The 21,274-nt window shown below is 43.4% G+C and overlaps 1 protein-coding gene across 2 annotated transcripts in view; it reads right to left on the reverse strand.

Moving 5' to 3' along the window:
• Positions 1–21,274, reverse strand: part of ATXN10 (ataxin 10) — a 97,602-nt gene that overhangs the window by 31,885 nt on the left and 44,443 nt on the right. For both annotated transcript variants that reach the window (XM_075855938.1, XM_075855937.1), the window contains exons 7-9: positions 21,055–21,220; positions 16,305–16,413; positions 15,820–15,989 (exon numbers count right to left, since the gene is read on the reverse strand). In XM_075855938.1, coding sequence (XP_075712053.1) covers positions 15,820–15,989; positions 16,305–16,413; positions 21,055–21,220 — 445 coding nt within the window. The remainder of the gene's footprint in view (positions 1–15,819; positions 15,990–16,304; positions 16,414–21,054; positions 21,221–21,274) is intronic.

Consider the following 21,274-nt stretch of genomic DNA (forward strand, 5'->3'; position numbering starts at 1 on the left):
TACTTATTTCTCGCTTGAAGATTCCTGATATATAAACGTAAAACTTTAGTGACGAAAGGCCATCCTTTTGTTTCAGAAGAACTTAAAAGGGGTTCTCCGCGTTGGACAATCCCTACTTGTTAGCGATCAGCTGTAATCTCTGGGGAAACCCGCCAGTAAGCGTTCAATTTCTCTGCAGCGCCACCACAGGTGAAATGAAGCATTACACTGTGCCCATTCATATGAATGGGTTGTCTGTGTAATGCAGGACAGGACAGGTCCTCCAGAGCGAGAGACACTCTTTCTAACCGTTCCCGACTCTGGTCAAAAGATAAGGATTCTGAACAGAAAACCCCCTCAATTAACACAGAAATCCCTAATAGGGTATATATACATTTTCTAAACTAGACAACCCGTTTAACAACAGTACTTATCAATCGCAGACAGACCATCTAAAGTCTATACGCCTGAGAAACGATGTCTATGTGCATAAGAGGAAGTCTCTAGGCGAGAATTCAGTACCTCGATAATAGGCATCTAATAGAGCGCAACACACTTTTTTTCCTGTCGGCTTCCATAAAAAAAAGTTCTGTATGCCTCCATTTAAAAATTGGACATATTCACGATGCGTAGAGTATAATCCAAAAACCTCTATAAAAAGAGTAGAAGAGTTCTGTACAACTCGGAGGTTTACAAAGGCATGATACGGCTGTGTGCATGAGTCCTGATATCTCAGGCTGCCAACTATACTAAATTTCTATTGGAACCAAAGTAAAAGGAGAAGTTAGCTACTTCCTCCCTCCCCCTGATGTCACTCACCATTGGACTACACATCTCAGCAGTTAAGAGAAAAAACAAAAAATAACAAACTTGTAGCATCATGGCCCATAAATTGAAAGGCTCTGGTCTGACATGTGCCTAATGAACAAATAAGATCGAGTCACTGACCGGAGATCATGTTTCACATGGAAGGAGGAAGGCCCTCTCAGTGACCATGTGAAAGCGAAACTAGCTATCAGGTAATATGGCTGCCATTAGTAGCCAGACTACAGCGAATTCATGTCCATGGGGCTGAGAAGGACTGTAAACAGTTTACTGTTCATAGAGACTCTGGAGCAAACACGTAATTTTTGGCTAGAGGTACACATCAGACCTCCATGGAAAGCTGGTCTCAGAGGTGGGGGGGGATGGGATATTGAGACAATTGTCGTTTCTGGGACAACCCTGTTAAGGTACATCTACAACCAGGTGTCAACTTGCATAAATTGCCACAAGACCGTTGTGTACCATGAGCAATGCCTGGTTTAGTGACGCAGAGAGAGATTCTTCGAAGGAGAACTAACTTCCTGTTCGTTCTGATTACTAAGTCTTTCTCAGACATGCGAAGATTAAAATCTGCGTGATATGCGAGAGATTCATTTTTCTTAATACCGGTTGTGATTTATATGGTTGGCCAGGACATATTTTGTCTCCAGATGATGTATAGCTAATGGTGTGTGCAAGCTGTGGCACTCTACACGGTGTGCTCCTCCCGAGAAACCCTGGGGCTTCAACAGGAGAACGAGCTCCCACATGATCCCTCTCAATTAGGAGAATGCCCTGGAGACAAATCTACATACTATTTTATCAATGTAACGTTCAATTATTGCCAGCTCCATTTTACGTGCTTGGCAGCATGTGAATCAACACATGTGGAAATCAGACATATTGTAAAAGTGAAGGAATTTGCTCCCAGGAAGCCTGTTAGTAGACTACCTGCTCACCCCTACTGCCCTACCCCCTTCAACTTGTGTCTTTTTGTTTTGTCTGGCACATAAATTTTAAATAGGGGGACATTGGTGAGGGACCCCTCTTGATTTCCCAAACAAAGGGTGATGGGTTTCTCAACAGAGTACCATTGCCATTTTTATTGGACTATCTGTACCCACTTTCGAGAAGGAGCACTACTGATGTGATGTTGGTGGCCCAAGTATTTTGGTGGGGATGTGTCCAGCTCACAGACATCCCAACGTCACGTAAGAGGATTCTAGATTAAATCATTGGCTTTTCACTTGGGCAAATAGCCATCGCTCAAAACCTCCTCGTAAACATGCTTGCTCTACGACGACATGTGAATTTCTCAAGCCCATTCGATGGTTGTCCAGCCAAAGGCAAGACTAGTCTCAGTAGATTTTTGGATTTGAGCAAGGTAGGACAATAACTCAAATCATATATGTTTACATGCACCCATTTCTGGGGTCACAAGAATTGTAGGGTTGTGGTGCCCTTACGGAACTCTCCCAGTCTGAAATGGGGATGTGCTTGTGTATGGACATCATGTTCCTCATCCCAGCTGCCACACCATGGTCTCGCCTTGTAAAGGACCATTTACTCTAGACAGCCAGACACCGGAAAGAGGCTTCGGCAAAAAAAAAACATAGAATTCGCCAAAAGCTTTGGTGAGGGGAGGCTAGAAGGGCATTCTGGCTCAGAGGGTTGGGGAATGGTGGGATGCGATCCTTGTGTGCTTCTGATCCATGTTACATGGTTACAGAAAAAAATCCCAGCAAGTATGGATCCAAATTAGAAGGGACAAAAATTTAATATCAGAATGGAATATCCTTAAAGGAATCTTGGGCAGGAGGAACATCAGGAATCTATGACATTTTCTAAGACATGGTTGGAGCAACATGAAATGAGTTCTTGGGTTTCTACAATGTTAATGTGATTATAGACATTGGACTGTCATTATAGCTCACCAAATTTGTTGAATTCTGCCCAAAAAAAAAACCAAAAAACATCAAAACGTCTATGGCCGCCTTTATAAACACCAGACTTTGAGGAATGTTACAAAGAAATATGTAATTTCTATACAAAATAGAACCCAATAGGGCTGATCGATGAACATACTGACAATATATTACAAGGTACATCTGTAGAATAATAGTGAAATTAGCTGGTACAATTGCCTCCGCATAGTGGCCCCCCATGTAAATATGGAGCCCTGGCTATCTGCTAGCCCGCTCAGCCAGTCAAAAGTGACCATATCTTCACTCACCATTCCTGGAATTTTAATAGTGTGAGGAAGGGTCTAAATTTTTTTCAAAAAGTTATTCTGAAGGGGTGCAAATGACTGCATGTAGATTGTGAAATTGTAAACCCTTTATGTAGAGCGCACGCCGTGTGATAAGTCACAGAAACGACAATGTGAAGAAGATCAAAGTGATCGCAAACAAGCGTGGTGGCTGACGAACCTCACATCATTCTAGAAATAGATTTTTCTTCAGTGATTGGCAGAGCACCGGCGCCTCCTGTGGGCAGGAAGAATAATACAGCAAGTGCAAATAAGGTCTCTTATTTTTCAAGTTTTCAAGAAAAAAAAAAAGTTCATAATGACCATTTTATAGACAGACAGAAATATTGGAATGACTGAGCAGCACAGTAGTAACTCCACCAATCAATATGCACTACAATATTGCGCCAATTGACTTTGTAAGTAGTCATGTGTATGGACTGCAGGACACTTACTTCCCGCACTATGGTCATCTACAGCCCCAACGTGGAGCGCGACAGCCTACTGCCCTGGAGGGATTAAAGTGCAAAAAAAAAAGTTGATGACCATCACTTATGGCAATTATGGAATTAGGACCACCGGATGAAGGCATTATACTGTTATATATATATCTCAATTCTTAAATCAGGCTGCTGCTTTTGTCCCTGTGTTGCTTTTAGGCCCACACCCCATAATTACTACCCCCTCTTGAAAGATTTACAAAAACTTTTTTTTTTTTTTTTTTTAAAACCATAGATTAAACGTAAAGATCTTTGTTTTACTCGTCTTATGTGCATTCCGCTAATTATGAATGTGAATCTTTTTCAAAGGTACACCTGAATACCAGGTAAGCTGGGGATTAAGCTTTTTCTTTTTGATGTACAGATGTTCCCAAGTCAAATTCAGAAAGAGCACCTCCACTCCTGAGGAGCTAGTTGCCGTGTGTCTAGTCTCACAACGGGACCAGGGCAGTGGGAATCAAAAGGGTTTAAAAAAAAAAACAAAAACAACAAAGACACAGCACTAGGTCTATAGAGAAAACCAGCAGCCACAACAGAATGAATGAAGATGCCTTAATGCCCCATAAGCTCTTTAAGTGACCTACTTAAGTAGGGTTATTTTGTAGGTACGATCATGTAGATTTAGTTGAACTTTGCCAACACACGATATTTGAAGCATATTTCATGTATGAGGGGTTATAAAAGATTAGAGTAACATTGGCTGCTTTTTTCCAGAATCAGCACCATGCCGGTTCATGGGTTGAGTCTGGTATTACAGCTCAGCGCCAATGAAGTGATCATAGCGGAGCTGCAATACCATACACAACCTGTGGACAGGTGTGGCGCTGTTAGTGGAAGAAAGCAGCCATGATTTTCTAATCCTGTACAACCTTTTTAATAGCATCAAAGAGAACCAAGTAAAGAGTCCTATCAATGGCGGCCAAGATTGTCCAGCCCTTGTAAGGTTTATATTAAAAGGTATGGACAACATATATGAACCTGGCATGTAATGTAACTAACCAATACTCCTGTTTATATAGCCTATTAGGTGAATGGAAAGGATCTAGGGGTTATCAGGACAAATGCTCCGAAATATACCCCAACATAGCATGGACATCAAAGAGTGGGGCCACCCAATGTAGACCTCCCCCTATTAACCAGCGCCAATAGAGCAAGTTCTAAGTCCTAATGTACACAACCGTGTGTGCCACCTGAGTCCCGCCCGTGATCCACAGAAAGATAGGACACGTTCTATCTTTCCCCGGATCGGAGAGTATGGTCCGCTTGAATGGGTTTGTGAAAACTATTGGGTGCCACTCGGATGCCGTGAAAAACAGCCCGAGGGGCACATCGGTTGTGTGCAAGAGGGCGAAGAGCAGCTTCTCTCTGGAGCACTCGGTTCTACCATGTGTTACATGGTCGCCCATTCATTTGAATGGGTGTTACATAACATTTCCTCCGTAGAAAAATGGTGCAATTGCATTGAAAATATGTCTGACGCACACCCTTGGAAAGCAATTCCGGCTTCTTGTGATAAATTCCCTGCCTACAGTTTCTCGAGCATTTCCTGTTCCCATTTTGTGCCATGAAGGAGATGAAATCTCTGTTTCAGAAAGACACGCGGATCTGTCGGCAGGATTTCTGCGTGTCTTCTGCCAACATAAAAAGATTGAACCTCTTCTTTTGTTCACTCACACAGCATGGTCGCCAATGCTAAACTGGCTGTATAAACAACACTTGGCCTGAGCGTCAAGATCTTGCTGCCATCTAGTGAGGAGATATCAGCTATGTGACGTCACCGTTATATTTACCTACACATCCAATGGAATAAGCTAAGGAACCTTTTTTTTTTTTTTTCCATAACTTCCTTCGTACTTAGCCATGTTCTCATGAGGACATCTCCGACCCTGGAGAGACGCTTTAAGAGACAACCCCTTCCGATAAGCCCTATTAGAGGGGGATACAGATGTTATAATGGGGAGAAGCATGCAAGTGTTGGCAATAACATCTCCCTGGCATTAGCATGTGGTCTCCAGGGTGTCACTTTGGGCAACCCTTTGAGGGCATTTCGAATGCTTCCCATTGCCGATTTTTTACTTATCTTCTGCAATCAAATGTCCTACTTACTTTGACATTGCCATTTTGGCCAAAGTAGTTCATGATCTACCCCAGAGTCTGCTCATACTACCTCTGCTATGTCTTACCCTGCCCAGCAGGGGCAGCATTTCCCATCACCCAGGGAGCTCATTACAATGCTGCTTGGTTGACATCTACATAGACGTCCTGGTGGTCGAAAGCTGAAGATTTCCAAAACAAGGGGTACTCATTGCAAGGACATTCAAAGAGCAACTCGGGGGCCATAGCTTGTCAGAATTTGCCCAGAGAAAACTTTAAGAAGGAACATTTGTCTAAAATAGAAAAAAAAGCAGTGGAAGAATGCTACCTGTGACAAGAGGTATAATTAAATCAGACATGCCGGGAACGAGCAGAAAGAGCGTCTCCACCTCTGCAATGGCTTCCGGTTGCGTTCTCAGAAAAAGTCATATTTCAGTAGTGTATGAACATCATCCTGGTAACAGGCAAACAGCCAGAAGAGTACAGCTGTTCTAAAGAGGAGACGTAATGGATGGATATAAGGGGGTTTCCATCTTTGGATGACAAGGATGCATTGGCTTACAGCTATCCTCCGGGGACTATACCACACACACTGATTTATATTGTCATTTTCAACCATGTCTTTATATCTCCAGGAGACTTCGTAGGATGGACGCGGCATCAGGAACAAAGCCAAGTGGTGTACCTGGAAAATTTTGTAGCAAAGTTACAGAGTTCTGTAGCATAACGCAACTCTGTAAATACATAACTTATTGTGCATCGATCCCAGTCTAGTCTGTATAATGATCCACAGATGCTTTCACAATTCTGTTGGTTGGAAACAGTCAACAAGTTTGTTGTCAGAGAAGCCCCTGTTCTCGCGGTCCCTGCTGTTCTCGCGGTCCCTGCTGTTCTCGCGGTCCCTGCTGTTCTCGCGGTCCCTGCTGTTCTCGCGGTCCCTGCTGTTCTCGAGATAACAGCACGGGCCGTGCATGCGCGTTACAACAGAACAAGCCGATATACACCACGTCACAAGTAACGTGTCGTATACCCGGAAAAAAATTCAAGATCGACAAAGCGGCAGAGCCAGAGCAGAGAGTGACGTCGCCAGTCAAGTTCCCCACGGCAGGATCTGGAAACGGGGCCACTTTGGAAAATGTAAGTATATTACAAATGTATTTACATTGATAAATTACAAGCATTAACACAAAGTCATTAAAGAGGCTGTCACCACATTATAAGTGCCCTATCTCGTACATCAGGAGATCGGCGCTGTAATGTAGGTGACAGCAGTGCTTTGGATTTCGAAAAAAGATCTATTTTGACCACGTTAGGAGCGATTTTAGCTTTATGCCAATTCGTTTCTTAATGCCAAGTGGGCGTGTTTTTACTTTAGACCAAGTGGGCGTTGTACAGAGTGAGAAGTGTATGACGCTGACCAATCAGTGACCAATCAGCGTCATACACTTCTCTCCATTCATTTAGTCAGCGTATAGTGACACTGGGTTATTCACTATGTGCTGTCTTATACTGACATATTAACGTTACTGAAGTGTTTAGACAGTGAATAGACATTCCTTCCAGCCAGGAAGGGATGTCTATTCACAATCCCGGCACTTCAGTAACGTTTGTGTGGTACTTACAGCAGAGCAAAGCGTAATCTCACGAGATCTCGCTGTAAATGACTGGTTACAGAGAGATTACGCTTTGCTCTGCTGTAAGTACCACAGAAACGTTACCGAAGTGTCGGGACCCACAGAATAAAGTTAACATGTCGTTTTTACCACACGGTAAATGCCATAAGAACAAAACCCAAAAGACGATGGAGGAATCGCTGTTTTTTTCCCCATTCCGTAAAGAAATATTTTTCCGTTTACCACTAAATTATATGGCACAATAAATGGTGCAGTGAAAAACAAACTCGTCCTGTAGAAAAAAAGTCCTTACACTGCTATAAATAAACAGAAAAAAGTATGGCTCTCGGAAGGAGGAAAAAAGAAAAAACGTAAAACTAAAAAAATTGTTATGGTGCCTAAATATTAGAATAAATGGGCGTGGTCTAGAGTGTTTTGCTTTTTCTCCAGAGTAAGGCCCCATGCACATGACCGTAATTTTCATTCATAATTACAGAATCCGAAATTATGGATGAAATTGCAGACCAATTAATTTCTGTTGGCCACGGACTCCTTTCCGTATATTTACGGATGTGTGTCCGGGCTATGGAAATGATCCGCAAAATCTAGAACATGTCCTATACTTGTCCGCAATTGTGGCACGGACTCCCCATAGAAGTCTATGGGCGCTTCTGCAATTGCTGACGGCTACGGATGTGTATCCGTAGAGGTCGGATCCGCATTTGCAGACAGTAAAACGCTCGTGTGCATGAGGCCTTACACTTTAATGAAGACCTGATAAGCTGTCCTGACGCCTGTTTGAGTACATACAATCTAAGAATTCTGCAACGTCTTTTCTTCAGAATACTGTGGCGTGGTTCCTCTGTTATTCCTCCTGGAAATGTATGAATACATTAACAACTGGGTGCATTTATACCCTTTGTAAAATGGGTGTGTTCTTACACAGTCGGACACTGTCCAATCAGTGTGAATAGTGTCAGTGTGTACGAGTATACCCCAATGACACGGGGAATGGTTACAACCAGTTCTCATTTTATTCATACACATCCAGGTGGAATAACGGAGGAACAGCACAACACACAGTTCTAAGTAAAGATGCTTCAGAATTGTTATTTAATGGAGAATACTAAAATTGGATTTCTGCATCTTACCGTTAAAACATTTTTTCATTAGATATATCGGGGGGGGGGGGGGGGGACGACGACGACACAATACCGTGGGTATATGGCCATGCCAATAGGATAAAAATATTTAAGAAAAAAAAAATAAAAAATAAAAAGAAGAACGTTGGCTCCTCCTATGTAGGCTTTTTTTTTATCCTAATGTCCAGGCCTTTCAGTGGTAGGCCGTACACCTAAGGTACTGCGTCCCCCAAGTAAATTAACTAAAAAATAGTATTGAACCAGACAGGTTAGGAATGAAGGCCTGTACATCAGCAAAGATGGAGCATGTATCATCCTCTCCGGAGAGTCTGTAAAAGTCCATCATACACATTAATGATCCAATTAAAAGGAATTCTCCACTATGGACAATCCCTACTTATAATAAAGGGACAAAAAGAAAAATCACACAGTGTCCTCCTACTGGGACCCCTAGCGATCATTGGTACTCTATATGGAAACCTGGCAGCAAGTGCTCAATTTCCCAGCAGCACCACCACAGGAGAAACTAAGCATTACACAGTGCGCATTCATATCAATGAATAGTCTGTGTAATGCAGGACAGGACAGGTCCCCCAGAGTGAGAGACGCTCTTTGTAACCGCTCTCCACGCTCGTCAAAATAGGAGGATTCAGAACGGAGGACCCCCCCACTATTAACCCAGAATCCCCTAATAGGATATATGGAAATGGGTTTTCTAAATTGGGCAACCCCTTTAACCCAAGAACGTTTTGGGATGTTGGGAGGTCCATACGAACCCCAGGGGAACAGAGATACTAATTGCAGATGTTTCCATAGGTGGGTGACACCCGTTCTTGGAAATTATGATTAATCAGCTCCCATATAAATTATATATTGCCGAAATAAAGAATTTGAAACAAGCCAAATCCTGCATGCCACAACCTCAAGACTGGCATAATCTAATTTGATATAACCCTGTCTCTGCAGTATATGGAGGAAATGACAAGGAACGTGGAGACAAAAGGTGTGATTCACGATCGACCGCAGCACACACAGCTCTAGGGTATGAATGCTTCCGGACCTGGCAGACACGCTGTGATCCCATTCATTCCTTCTTCCACCCCTGAAGCCATAATTTCATGACCTGCATGCAATCTATCAAGAGAGGTCGCAGAGGAGCTTTCTGGGGAAAAAAAAACCAAAAAAAAAAACCTGAATTGCGGTTGAGGTCCGAGTTCAAGGAAAGGTGTGCGGAAATGTGTCTGACTCGGATCACTACTTGGCAGGTACAGTAAAACGACGGCATCCAACGAAAAGGGCATCAATCAAAATCTTGAGAGTTTGTAATTAAACAGCATTGTTCTCCGAAAGTGCAAGTCAAACGTTAAAGTAAAATTCCACCCAACAGCGGCTTTATAATCATCTAATGTGATATAGAGCATCTATGCATATGTATAAAAAAATAAAAAAAAGCGATGTTGACACGTGGAAACAGTCGACAAGCAGGCTAGCTGTTGACAGATTTTAATATGCCTTTATTTTCATTCCAATTATGGCTTCTGTGAAGACCCTTAATAGGACAACACCTTAAAGTCTTATTCCCATCTAATAACGTGATGGCATATTGCTAGGATATGCCATGACTTCATGATCGGTGGGACCAACCGACCTCTGGGACCAACGTTCACGAGACAGAAGGGGGTCGAAGAGCGGATTTAGCTCTGCACCCTCTTCACTGCTTTTCAGTGCACAGCAGCTCCCCGGCCACCCATTATGCCCAGGAGCTTCAAGTTATAACATATCAGTCCAGCGATGGAGATCTTCTTCCATCAACATAGATGGCAAGTGCTGGAGTCCACCGTCTCCATCGGCCCTTTCGATTCTGCGCTGCAGCAAGATGGCCGATGCACCCCAACACCAGAGGGAGGATAACTAGATAAGTAATCGCCTTCTTCATCCCTACTTTTATGGAGAGGGTCTTCATATCCAAACACTAAATTGCACAAATTTCAATCTACTTTCTAGGAATCAATGTGGTTTGTTCTGATGGAATTTTCCTGAAACCTGACCCTTACTTTGTCGTCACTATTAAAGCCTTAAAAGCAAGTTGCTTTTCGCAAAATACATGTTAGAAGAAACCACAGCCGCAGATGAAAAAGAGATAAAAAGGAGGTTATCAGAACAAGTAAAAGATAATTAGTCCTATGGGGGGGGGGGGGGTGTACTTACTGTATGCACACTATGTATCTCCAGGACCATAAAGTCAAGGAAGGGTCGGATAAGTAACTAATGGCCGAGGTGCTAATCCATCGAGGTTGTATCATCGTATTTCACAGATATGTAAAAAAATATATATATTTTCCGGCTAGAAATTAGAAATGTAATTGCATCGTTGTGTATAAGAGGAATTTAACGTTGGCTCGTTGTAAAAAAAGAGTGTATGAGGCTGTATATTTTATTGGTTGGTTAAGTCACCCCAGAGGGCACACCCATCAGAAGGGATAGCCCAGATATCAGGATGGGGTACACCGGTCTAATATGTGATAATATATTGCTGGATTTGCAGTCACCTGCTGATTGGTGGATGTCCAATTCTCTTTGAACAGCGCCGCTCCCGCCCATGACGAGGGTATTACCCTAGACCACCAGGAAACCAAATATAAACCTTCATTTCTAACATCGACCACCAAGAAGGGGGCATTACCACAGGCCACCAGGGAATTAAATATTAACCCCCATTACTACCATCAACCACCAAGGAAAAGGGCATTACCCTAGACCACCCGGGAACCAACTATTAATCCCCAATCCTACCACTGACCACCAAGGAAAGGTGCATTACACTAGACCACCATAAAACCAAATATAAACCTCCATTTCCAACATCAACCACCAAGAAGGGGGCGTTACCACAGACCACCAGGGAAACAAAACCTAACCCCCATTACTACCATTGACCACAAAGAAGGGGGCAATACCACAGGCCATCAGGGAATCAAATATTAAGCTCCCCCTCTACAATACCCCACCAAGGAAATGGCATTACCCTAGACCACCAGAGAACCAAATATAAACCACCATTTCTACCACTGACCACCAAGGAAAGGTGCATTACCCTAGACCACCAGGAAACCAAATCTAAAACTTCATTTCTAACATCAACCACCAAGAAGGGGGCGTTACCAAGACCACTAGGGAATCAAATACTAACCTCCATTACTACCATTGAACACCAAGGAAGAGGGCATTAGCCTAGACCAACAGGGAATCAAATAATAACATCCACTTCTACCATAGACCACCAAGGAAGGGGGCATTACCCTAGACCACCAGGGAATATATTAGCCCCCCCTCTTCTACCATGCTCTGTCAACTTGGCCCCATAAGAGTGAGCTGCAGTACCTGCACTGTGCCATGACACTGTGCAGGAAAAACATTTAGAAAGAGCCCCAGAACTCCACGGAGGGCCGCAACCCATTCATTCCAGCGGTTGGGCCGTTACCTTTTTGCAAGTGATGGTATATTCTAATGATATTTCGTCACTTGGTATGAATGGAAAACCTATGGAAGCTGGCCAAACACATGACATGATTTATCTGATATGTATGGAGAGCTTTAGATAAATTAGTATAGAAAATGACTCCAAGTAAAGGACTTGAAAACCTTTCTAAATATCAATTACTAAAACAAAGCAAGAACCGGTAAAACGATATTGAACCAAAAAAACACCATCACAGCTAATGGCTATGCTTGTTTTTAAGCAGTATGTGTCTGTATGGACTTTTTTTCATCTCTGTATGTGTCGATTAACGCCACATACAGAGATGGAATACGGCACATGCAGCCCCATAGAGAATGCGAACGGGAGCCGTTCCATTCGCAGTTGCGTGCGCCGTCTGTGTGAGAACGGCGCATGCGCCGCTCCCACACAGACCAAAACTAAGCTCGTTCGTAGGGCGAAATCCGGCGCCATTTTCATGTGGACTGGAAGCCGCTGCCGGACAGCGAGATGACAACTTCCGGTCGCGGCTTCCGGCCATATGTTCAGGCGCAAGGAAGAGGAGCGTAGACCAGCGGAGGCGACGGCAGGAGCAGGTAATGTATGTTCGTGTGCATTATGTTCGTGTATTATTGTCTGCTGAGCACTGTATCTAATCCTCCTACACTGTGCAGTCGCTCAGAAAATGGCGGCACACAGTGTAGGAGGTTTGTAGATTCAAACCCCTCCTTCTCCTGGCACTAGCCAGAAGAAGGGATGGGGGATTGTGTGAGGACACTAGAGAGAGAGTGTGTCCACCCCAAATTTGCAGCATAAATCAATGAGGTTGCTTTACCACATTGACCATGCTGCAATATTGGGAACTGCTCCCTCTAGTGGCCAGCACATGGAAATGTTATAAATTAGAATCTAATTTATATTTCCTTATTTGTGAAAAAATTAAAACAATGTGTAAATCACTTAAATAATAATTGTTTAACTGAAAAAAAATAAATAATAATTTCTAGCGACACATTCCCTTTAAAGGGTAACTAAACGTTCAAACTTCTCACATGTCATAGTGACATGTCAGAAGTTTTGATCGGCGGGGGTCCGAGCACGGAGACCCCCACCGATCGCTAAAACGACGCGGCAGAAGCGCTCGCGTGAGTGCTGAGACGCTTAGTTACTGTTCGGCTTTTTTCGGAAAAGCAATATGGCAGCGTACAGGCCCATAGACCTTCTATTGAGTCCGTAGACCGCTACATCGGCTTTCCGGTAAAAGCCGAACAGAAACAAAAGCGGCTCACTGCTCACACAAGGAATATGTGGAATCTGGTAGTATTTCATGTCAGATTAGATTTGGACTGTCCTGGTGGTCTAGAGTAGTAGTGGGGTTAATATCCGATTCCCTACAGGTCTGGGGTAATGCCCCCATCCTTGGTGGTCTATGGTAGGAGAGAGGGTTTATACTTTGTCTAGGTTATTGGCCTCGTTCTTGGTGGTCAAGGGTAGTAGTGCGGTTTAAATCCACTGGTGGTCTGGGGTAATGGCCCCTTACTTAGTCTTTGGTAGAAGAGGGGACACAGTTCTCCCTATGATCGAGCAGAACGATTTTTGGCAAATCTTACGCCGCCAAAGGGTCACCCTGACTCTGGACTATAAGACACACACTTTTTAGCAATATATCTTTTGGGCACGAGAGAAATTGTTGCCTCTCAGATGAGCTGTTGAGGTTTTACTGGAACCCTGTTTTTTGCCTTCAGCTCTCTATGTGGTATAGGATAAGGAAATGGTCTTTGGACTTGATGACAGGTTCTATTTAAGTCGGATGTCCGCTTAAACATGACAGACGGAAACATCAAGGATTACCGTCTCACATCAGAAATAACTCCACAGGCTCAGAAAAAAATATATATATAATACGTACACAAGGAGATTCTTATAGATTAACGTGGGAGTGGGGAAATGGGAATTTGTGCAAATATTTTTTTTTCTCATTGCGTCATCATATTATTTGACTAATTAGGATGGGCTTCTAGATTTCTTTGGGTCTTTGAAGGTCTAAGTGATGATCATTGAATGAGAACACTCATCATATTTACCTAAATCTTTCCTGCCCCTCAAGCAGTTTGCATCGAGATAGGAACCCTTCAACAGGATGAGGGGCTTCAAATACAACCTTCAAGGAGCCGAGCTGCGATACCGTGAATCTCAGGCAAACAATTATGAAATTGCCTTCAAAAGGCTTATTGTAGGAGACAAAATGTTGAATCAATGTTTGGCTTCCGCACAGAATTAGATTTCTAGGTCCGCTTGGTTTGTGACCCTGCAGGAACGCTGGCAGATATCCCGAAATCACAAGGCTTACAACCACCTGTAAGTGGAAAATGTGCTACACCTGACTTGGAGTGAACCTCCAGGTGTGCCGAACTACAGGTCCCAACATTTTGTATCAATCATCGATAGTTCAACAATAGAAGAACAACCTCGGCTTTCGAGAGACAGGCATTTATAGGAATGGGAAATCTGGCTCAAAAACTTGGATACGAGCCCAAGGGAGTTTCTAAATGCCTTCTCTGTGGCATTGGAAGACATGGTTGCTTCCAACGCTGGCATTAAAAGGGTTATTCCCAACTCAGATCATTCCAGAATATCACCAGGATATGCCAAAAATGTCCGTTAGGTGAAGGTCTCCGCTCCGGAAACGGCACCTATCTCCAGAACGGTGGTCGAACCCCAAGCGAGGATGATGGTCGGAGGACCACCGTTCTCGATATAGGTGCAGGCCTAAGAGATGGGACCCGCGTTTAAAATTTATTTATGGCATATCCTGAGGATATGCCATAAAGGTCTAAGTTGGGAATAACCCTTTAAGTTCAATGCACGCACGCCCAGCTCTTTTTCGTTTTGGTACGAGGACTTGTTGCTCCTCGATCTAGGTACCAATGGGGGTCATGGAAACAAGATCCCTCAACCCATCATACTCAAAATTTAAAAAAAAGAGACGGTTGCCATGGAATAAAGTAAAATTCTAATTATATCTATATTTTGACAGGTCTTCGAGATTGCTCTTGTTTGGGGAATTAGCAGGGATCTTGGGCTCATGGAATCTTAATCTTATTTTCAAACATAGCCCTACGAAATTTAGGTAAAATTCTCGAAGTCTTGTAAGATTTCTGGTAAACCAAATACCCTAAGGCCCCCTCTGGCCATGAACTCTCAGACATTGTCCATCTCAGCTGCCTTAGATTTTTAGACCATCAGTTTTGTTATTTTTTACATTGATTGTTACAAACATTACAAGTTTATTAGTTATTCATGATTTTAGACATTTCAAAAAAGGAAAAAGTGGCAAACCCCTTTAAATTCACCAAACGCCTTCAGCTGCAGTGTTCTGCCAGAGGCAACTGTAAATACCCCCATCACTTACCCCAGCACTTCGGGAATGGTTTAGTAACGAGTGGACTGCACATTATCCCGTCCATAGCTTTCAAGATGGCGGCGGTCTGGTGATTTGGCCACATGACCACCTGCCCAGTTGCCTGCTCTTCTGCGTTGAATGGTTTTAGCGCATGCGCAGATACAGAAGTATCGGCTGACTGTATCTGCCCAGGCCCTCTGTGCAGAAGAGCAGGCAGCCGGGGAGGTGGTCAAGTGGCTAAATCACCGGACTGCCGCCATCTTGAAATCTGTGGATGGAATAATCGTGCCGTCCACTAAGCTGTTCCAGGAGGAGGCAGGGGGCCCTGAAATGAAGCGCAGGGGTAAGTGATGGGGTATTTACAGCGGTCTGCGCCAAAACACACCAACATAGGGCGTTTTAGAAATTTTATTAGTTAACCACTTTTATAAAAGTTATTCTGAATTAGACGGGTTAGAGTGAGTGGACCAATGTCTACTCCATACAGTGAACCCAGAAAGATATCAAAGATTGTCAGTGCAATGACTACTAATGCCTCATTATAAGGAAACCTCGTACCTTATCTTGGTTGTCTTTGTTTTTGTAGCACATGTTAGCGATGAGACGAATGAGATGAGCCTTGAACCCCACTGCCGCGTGCGTCAGGTCACTTCCGAGGGACGCGCTATGAGTGGAGGTGAACACATTCTTGCTTTGTTTTCCAGCCAGATGCGTCAGACGCAGGGTATCTGTGGAAAATGGAGAAAGACCATATATAAACCTGGACAAACCGATCCATTCAATGAAAGGGACGGTCCTCCATCCTGTAACTACCTGCTAAGGTCAGGCTACCGGACAACCCACAAAAAAGCTGGATCCCGAGAAACAAGTCTGCCCCCAATAACCCAGCCACATACCAGATTGGCACCGTGCAGAAAAGAAGTTGAATCAGTAGGTACCATCTAAGCCTGAATTACGATCAAATAAGTCCTTAAAGGGTTGTCCAAGAGAGTCCCCAAAAAAATGCGAGTCACATGCGACTACCCAAAAATAACTTTACGCACCTACAACCGTGTCCAGTAAACCCGGGCAACACTGCAAACAGGAAAGGTGATCAGTGTCTGAGGTCATTTCACAGAGAAGATCCAGGAGCCTGGTCGCAACTAGCGCCTCCTGTGGAAGTAAAAAAAAGCATCATATATAAAAGATGTATACGGTGAGAACAAAAGATATGTAGTGAAGGATGCAAGTCATGACATTAATATATGGCGTATGCCATTTAGGAAACCTGGGTGACAACCCCTATGTGAGCTGTAATAGCGGTCACCTCGCTTTCCACATCTTACTATGTGAGATATTAGGCAGAAGTGTCCAGCATTTACTTATAAAGTGTTATCAAGGGCAATATTTTTTTGCTAATCAGAACCCCAGTCCCAAATCCTAGAAAAAATTCCATAAGAAAAAAAAAAAAAAAGAAAAAATTCAAAGTGGTTAGAAGATTTCCGCTTCTCTGCTGTCAGCACATTGACACCCAGCCCAGTTAGTTGAGACAGACTGGTTGCTAGGGATAAACTACAGCCTTTTATATAGGGTTGTCAGGAAGCATGTCCCTAGCAACCAGTCTGACTTTGATTACTTTGGATTAACCTGCTCAAGGCTGAACTGGAACAGAGGTGTGAAGAGACAAAAGGGCAATAACTCAGACCGCACTTTTCGATCTCTTATGGCCATGTTGGTGTAAAAATCTAGGTGGGAGAGCCCCAATGCCTTTTTAACACCACTGCTGAGATCGTCCTTTTATCAGTAAATAGTTATTTTTCCTATGGTTCATTATTGGGTTCAAAGGTCCATAAAAAAAAAAAAAAAAAAAAAAATGGGGATCGCACCTTCCTTGATTAACAAACTAAGGGTCAGTTCACACTGAGTTTATTGACACGGAAACCGCGTCGGATAACACCCCAAAAAAACGGCCTAAAATGCCTTGCATTGATTTTAAGCGGAGGCGTTTTTTTCCCACGAGCGGAAAAAATGGCTCGCGAGAAAAAGAAGCGACATGCCCCATCTTCGGCCATTTACGTCTCTGACCTCCCATTGACATCAATGGGAGGCAGAGAAAATGTATTTTGCTGCGTTTATGCCCATTGGCGCTCAATGGCCGGGGGCGAAAAACGGCTTGCAGGCAGAATTTACTGAATTTTGAGGCAGATTTTCTGCCTGCAAAAAACTCTGTGTGAACCCGGCCTAAAAGTGAACTTTTCTTAGGTGCAAAAAACAAAACCCAAAAACAAAAACATATTTAAACAAAAACAACAATTTCGGAAATATTAAGGCCTCATTCACACGACCGTAGCCATGTGCACGCCCGTGATTTTCGGGTCGGCCGGCAGCAGACTGTCAGCTGCAAGCTGCCCGCAAATCGCGGGCAATGCACATGGCCGCGGCCATTATTTTCAATGAGCCCGGACCGCAGAAGACGGCCGTAATAAGACATGTCCGGTCTTTCTGCGGTGCGGGCTTCCGGGCCATGCACAGACCGTAAAAACTTCTTCGAAATGAATGGGGCCGCAATTCTCCCGTAGATTTTCGGGGGAATTGCTGCCGCAAAAGCACGTTCGTGTGTATGGGGCGTAAGGGGTCATGCCACCTCAGCATTTATTGGGCTGTGAGGGAAATATCTTCTAGCCAAAAGTATGTGGACACCTGACCATTACACCTATAGGAGCTTGTTGGATATCTCATTACAAAACTATGGGCATTAATTTGGAGCTTCCACGCTCCCGGGAATTATTTCCACAAGATTTTGGGGTGTCTGTGGGAATTTGTGCCCAGTCAAGAGAGCATTTGTGAGGCAGACACGGATGTTGGGGGGAGAAGGTCTGTCTCGCAATCCGTATTTCAATTCATCCCAAAGGTGTATGATGGGGTTGAGGTCAGGACTCTCTGCAGCCACTCTAGTTCCTCCACACCCAAAACCTCACACCATGCCTTTATGGACCTTGTGTACTGGGGCACAGTCATGCTGGAACAGGAAAGGTCCAAATCCCAAACGGTTCCCACAAAGTTGGAAGTGAGTGATACAACAGAGGATAGGTCGTAATTACATGCGCTTCAGCATTCGGCGACCCCGCTCTGAATTTGTGCGATCTACTGCTTGGCGGCTAAGGTGTTTTTGCTCCCAGATACTTCCACTTCACAATAATAGGACTTACCAGTAAGCACGGCAGATCTAGCAGATCAGAGTTGTGGCAAAGGCGGCATCCTATGACAGTGCCACGTGTAAAGTCACGGAGCTCCTCCGTACGACTTATACTCTCAGCAATGTTTGTCTATGGAGATCGCATGGCTGTGTGCTTGATTTATTGCACCCGTTTGCAATGGGTGTGGCTGAAACAGCTGAACTTAATAAATTAGGCCATATAGTGTACATTCTGAGCATTTCCATTATTAAAGGGAATGTGTCATCCGAAAATGACCGATTGTTTAGATCAAGTTTTTATGTTTAACATTTTTTAGGATTTTTATGTGATTGTCCAGATATAATATATATATATATATATATATATACACATACATACATACACTACCGTTCAAAAGTTTGGGGTCACCCAGACAATTTTGTGTTTTCCATGAAAACGCACACTTCTATTTATCAAATGAGTTGCAAAATGACTAGAAAATATAGTTAAGACATTGACAAGGTTAGAAATAATGATTTCAAATAGTAATTTTCTCCTTCAGACTTTGCTTTGGTCTTGGAATGCTCCATTTGCAGCAATTACAGCATTGCAGACCTTTGGCATTCTAGCTGTTAATTTGCTGAGGTAATCGGGAGAAATTTCCCCCCATGCTTCCAGAAGCCCCTCCCACAAGTTGGATTGGCTTGATGGGCACTTCTTGCGTACCATACGGTCAAGCTGCTCCCACAACAGCTCTATGGGGTTGAGATCTGGTGACTGCGCTGGCCACTCCATTACAGATAGAATACCAGCTGCCGGCTTCTTCCCTAAATAGTTCTTGCATCATTTGGAGGTGCTTTGGGTCATTGTCCTGTTGTAGGATGAAATTGGCTCCAATCAAGCGCTGTCCACAGGGTATGGCATGGCGTTGCAAAATGGACTGATAGCCTTCCTTATTCAAAATCCCTTTTACCTTGTATAAATCTCCCACTTTACCAGCACCAAAGCAACCCCAGACCATCACATTACCTCCACCATGCTTGACAGATGGCGTCAGGCACTCTTCCAGCATCTTTTCAGTTGTTCTGCGTCTCACAAATGTTCTTCTGTGTGATCCAAACACCTCAAACTTCGATTCGTCTGTCCATAACACTATTTTCCAATCTTCCTCTGTCCAATGTCTGTGTGCTTTTACCCATATTAATCTTTTCCTTTTATTAGCCAGTCTCAGATATGGCTTTTTCTTTGCCACTCTGCCCTGAAGGCCAGCATCCCGGAGTCGCCTCTTCACTGTAGACGTTGACACTGGCGTTTTGCGGGTACTATTTAATGAAGCTGCCAGTTGAGGACCTGTGAGGCGTCTATTTCTCAAACTAGAGACTCGAATGTACTTGTCTTGTTGCTCAGTTGTGCAGCGGGGCCTCCCACTTCTCTTTCTACTCTGGTTAGAGCCTGTTTGTGCTGTCCTCTGAAGGGAGTAGTACACACCGTTGTAGGAAATCTTCAGTTTCTTGGCAATTTCTCGCATGGAATAGCCTTCATTTCTAAGAACAGGAATAGACTGTCGAGTTTCACATGAAAGCTCTCTTTTTCTAGCCATTTTGAGAGTTTAATCGAACCTACAAATGTAATGCTCCAGATTCTCAACTAGCTCAAAGGAAGTTCAGTTTTATAGCTCCTCTAAACAGCAAAACTGTTTACAGCGGTGCTAACATAATTGCACAAGGGTTTTCAAGTGTTTTCTAATCATCCATTAGCCTTCTAACACAGTTAGCAACCACAATGTACCATTAGAACACTGGAGTGATGGTTGCTGGAAATGGGCCTCTATACACCCATGTAGATATTGCATTAAAAACCAGACGTTTGCAGCTAGAATAGTCATTTAGCACATTAACAATGTATAGAATGTATTTCTGATTAATTTAATGTTATCTTCATTGAAAAAAACTGTGCTTTTCTTGCAAAAATAAGGAAATTTCTAAGTGGCCCTAAACTTTTGAACGGTAGTGTATATATATATATATATATATATATATATATATATATATATATAAAAAATCTTGCAGTTTTCATTATAAATCAAGTCTGTGGCACTCTGCAACATGGTCTGGGTGCTGTAGGTAGGGTTCCCACCCCGTCAATATTGATAAGATAAAACTCAAGCACTCCTCTGGTTAAATATGCAAAGAAAATATTTAATTTTCGGATCAGGCAATGTAATAGAGAAATCTGTAACGTTTCGGCCGCAATCCGGCCTCTGTCAAAACTCTATTGCCGCTGGCCAATAGAAAAAGTTGCTGGAGCGCTATAGGAAAAGGTAGCTTGTACCATGGAGACATTATGACCACCGAGCCTCACAAGACTGACCCTTCCTGTTCTGTAGAGATCACTTCTCAGCAATGGGTGATGGCTGAGGATTCCCTCCTACTCCTCCATGCACAATGACCTTTACGGAGGTCAGCGAGATTTCTCACTATACTCTACCAAAGTCAATTGGTTCCCTCCTATTCACAGGTTCCTATGGTAACAGTCTATGGCCCAGTCTACTGGTCATGCATGAAATGGGCCATATAGAGGTCAACTCTGGACACTCCTAAAACTTTCCTAGTTAGGCAATTGAATGCAGCCATATTACCTCGTCCCCGCAGTCCCCTGGAGACGTCAATTTCAGCACCGCTTTGCATTGTTTCTGGAAACAGTCAGAAACGAACTCCGCTATTTGCTGCAGATTTGTCAACTCCATCTCAGTAAGAGGGCTCCTCTCACTAACTTTAGACAAAATAAGTTCTAAAAGGGTTATCCTGGTGGAGAGAACACAGACCTAATTATTTGATGGGGCAATGTAAGCATTACAA

The sequence above is a fragment of the Rhinoderma darwinii genome, chromosome 3 (genome assembly GCF_050947455.1).
Source record: "Rhinoderma darwinii isolate aRhiDar2 chromosome 3, aRhiDar2.hap1, whole genome shotgun sequence".
NCBI lineage: Eukaryota > Metazoa > Chordata > Amphibia > Anura > Rhinodermatidae > Rhinoderma > Rhinoderma darwinii.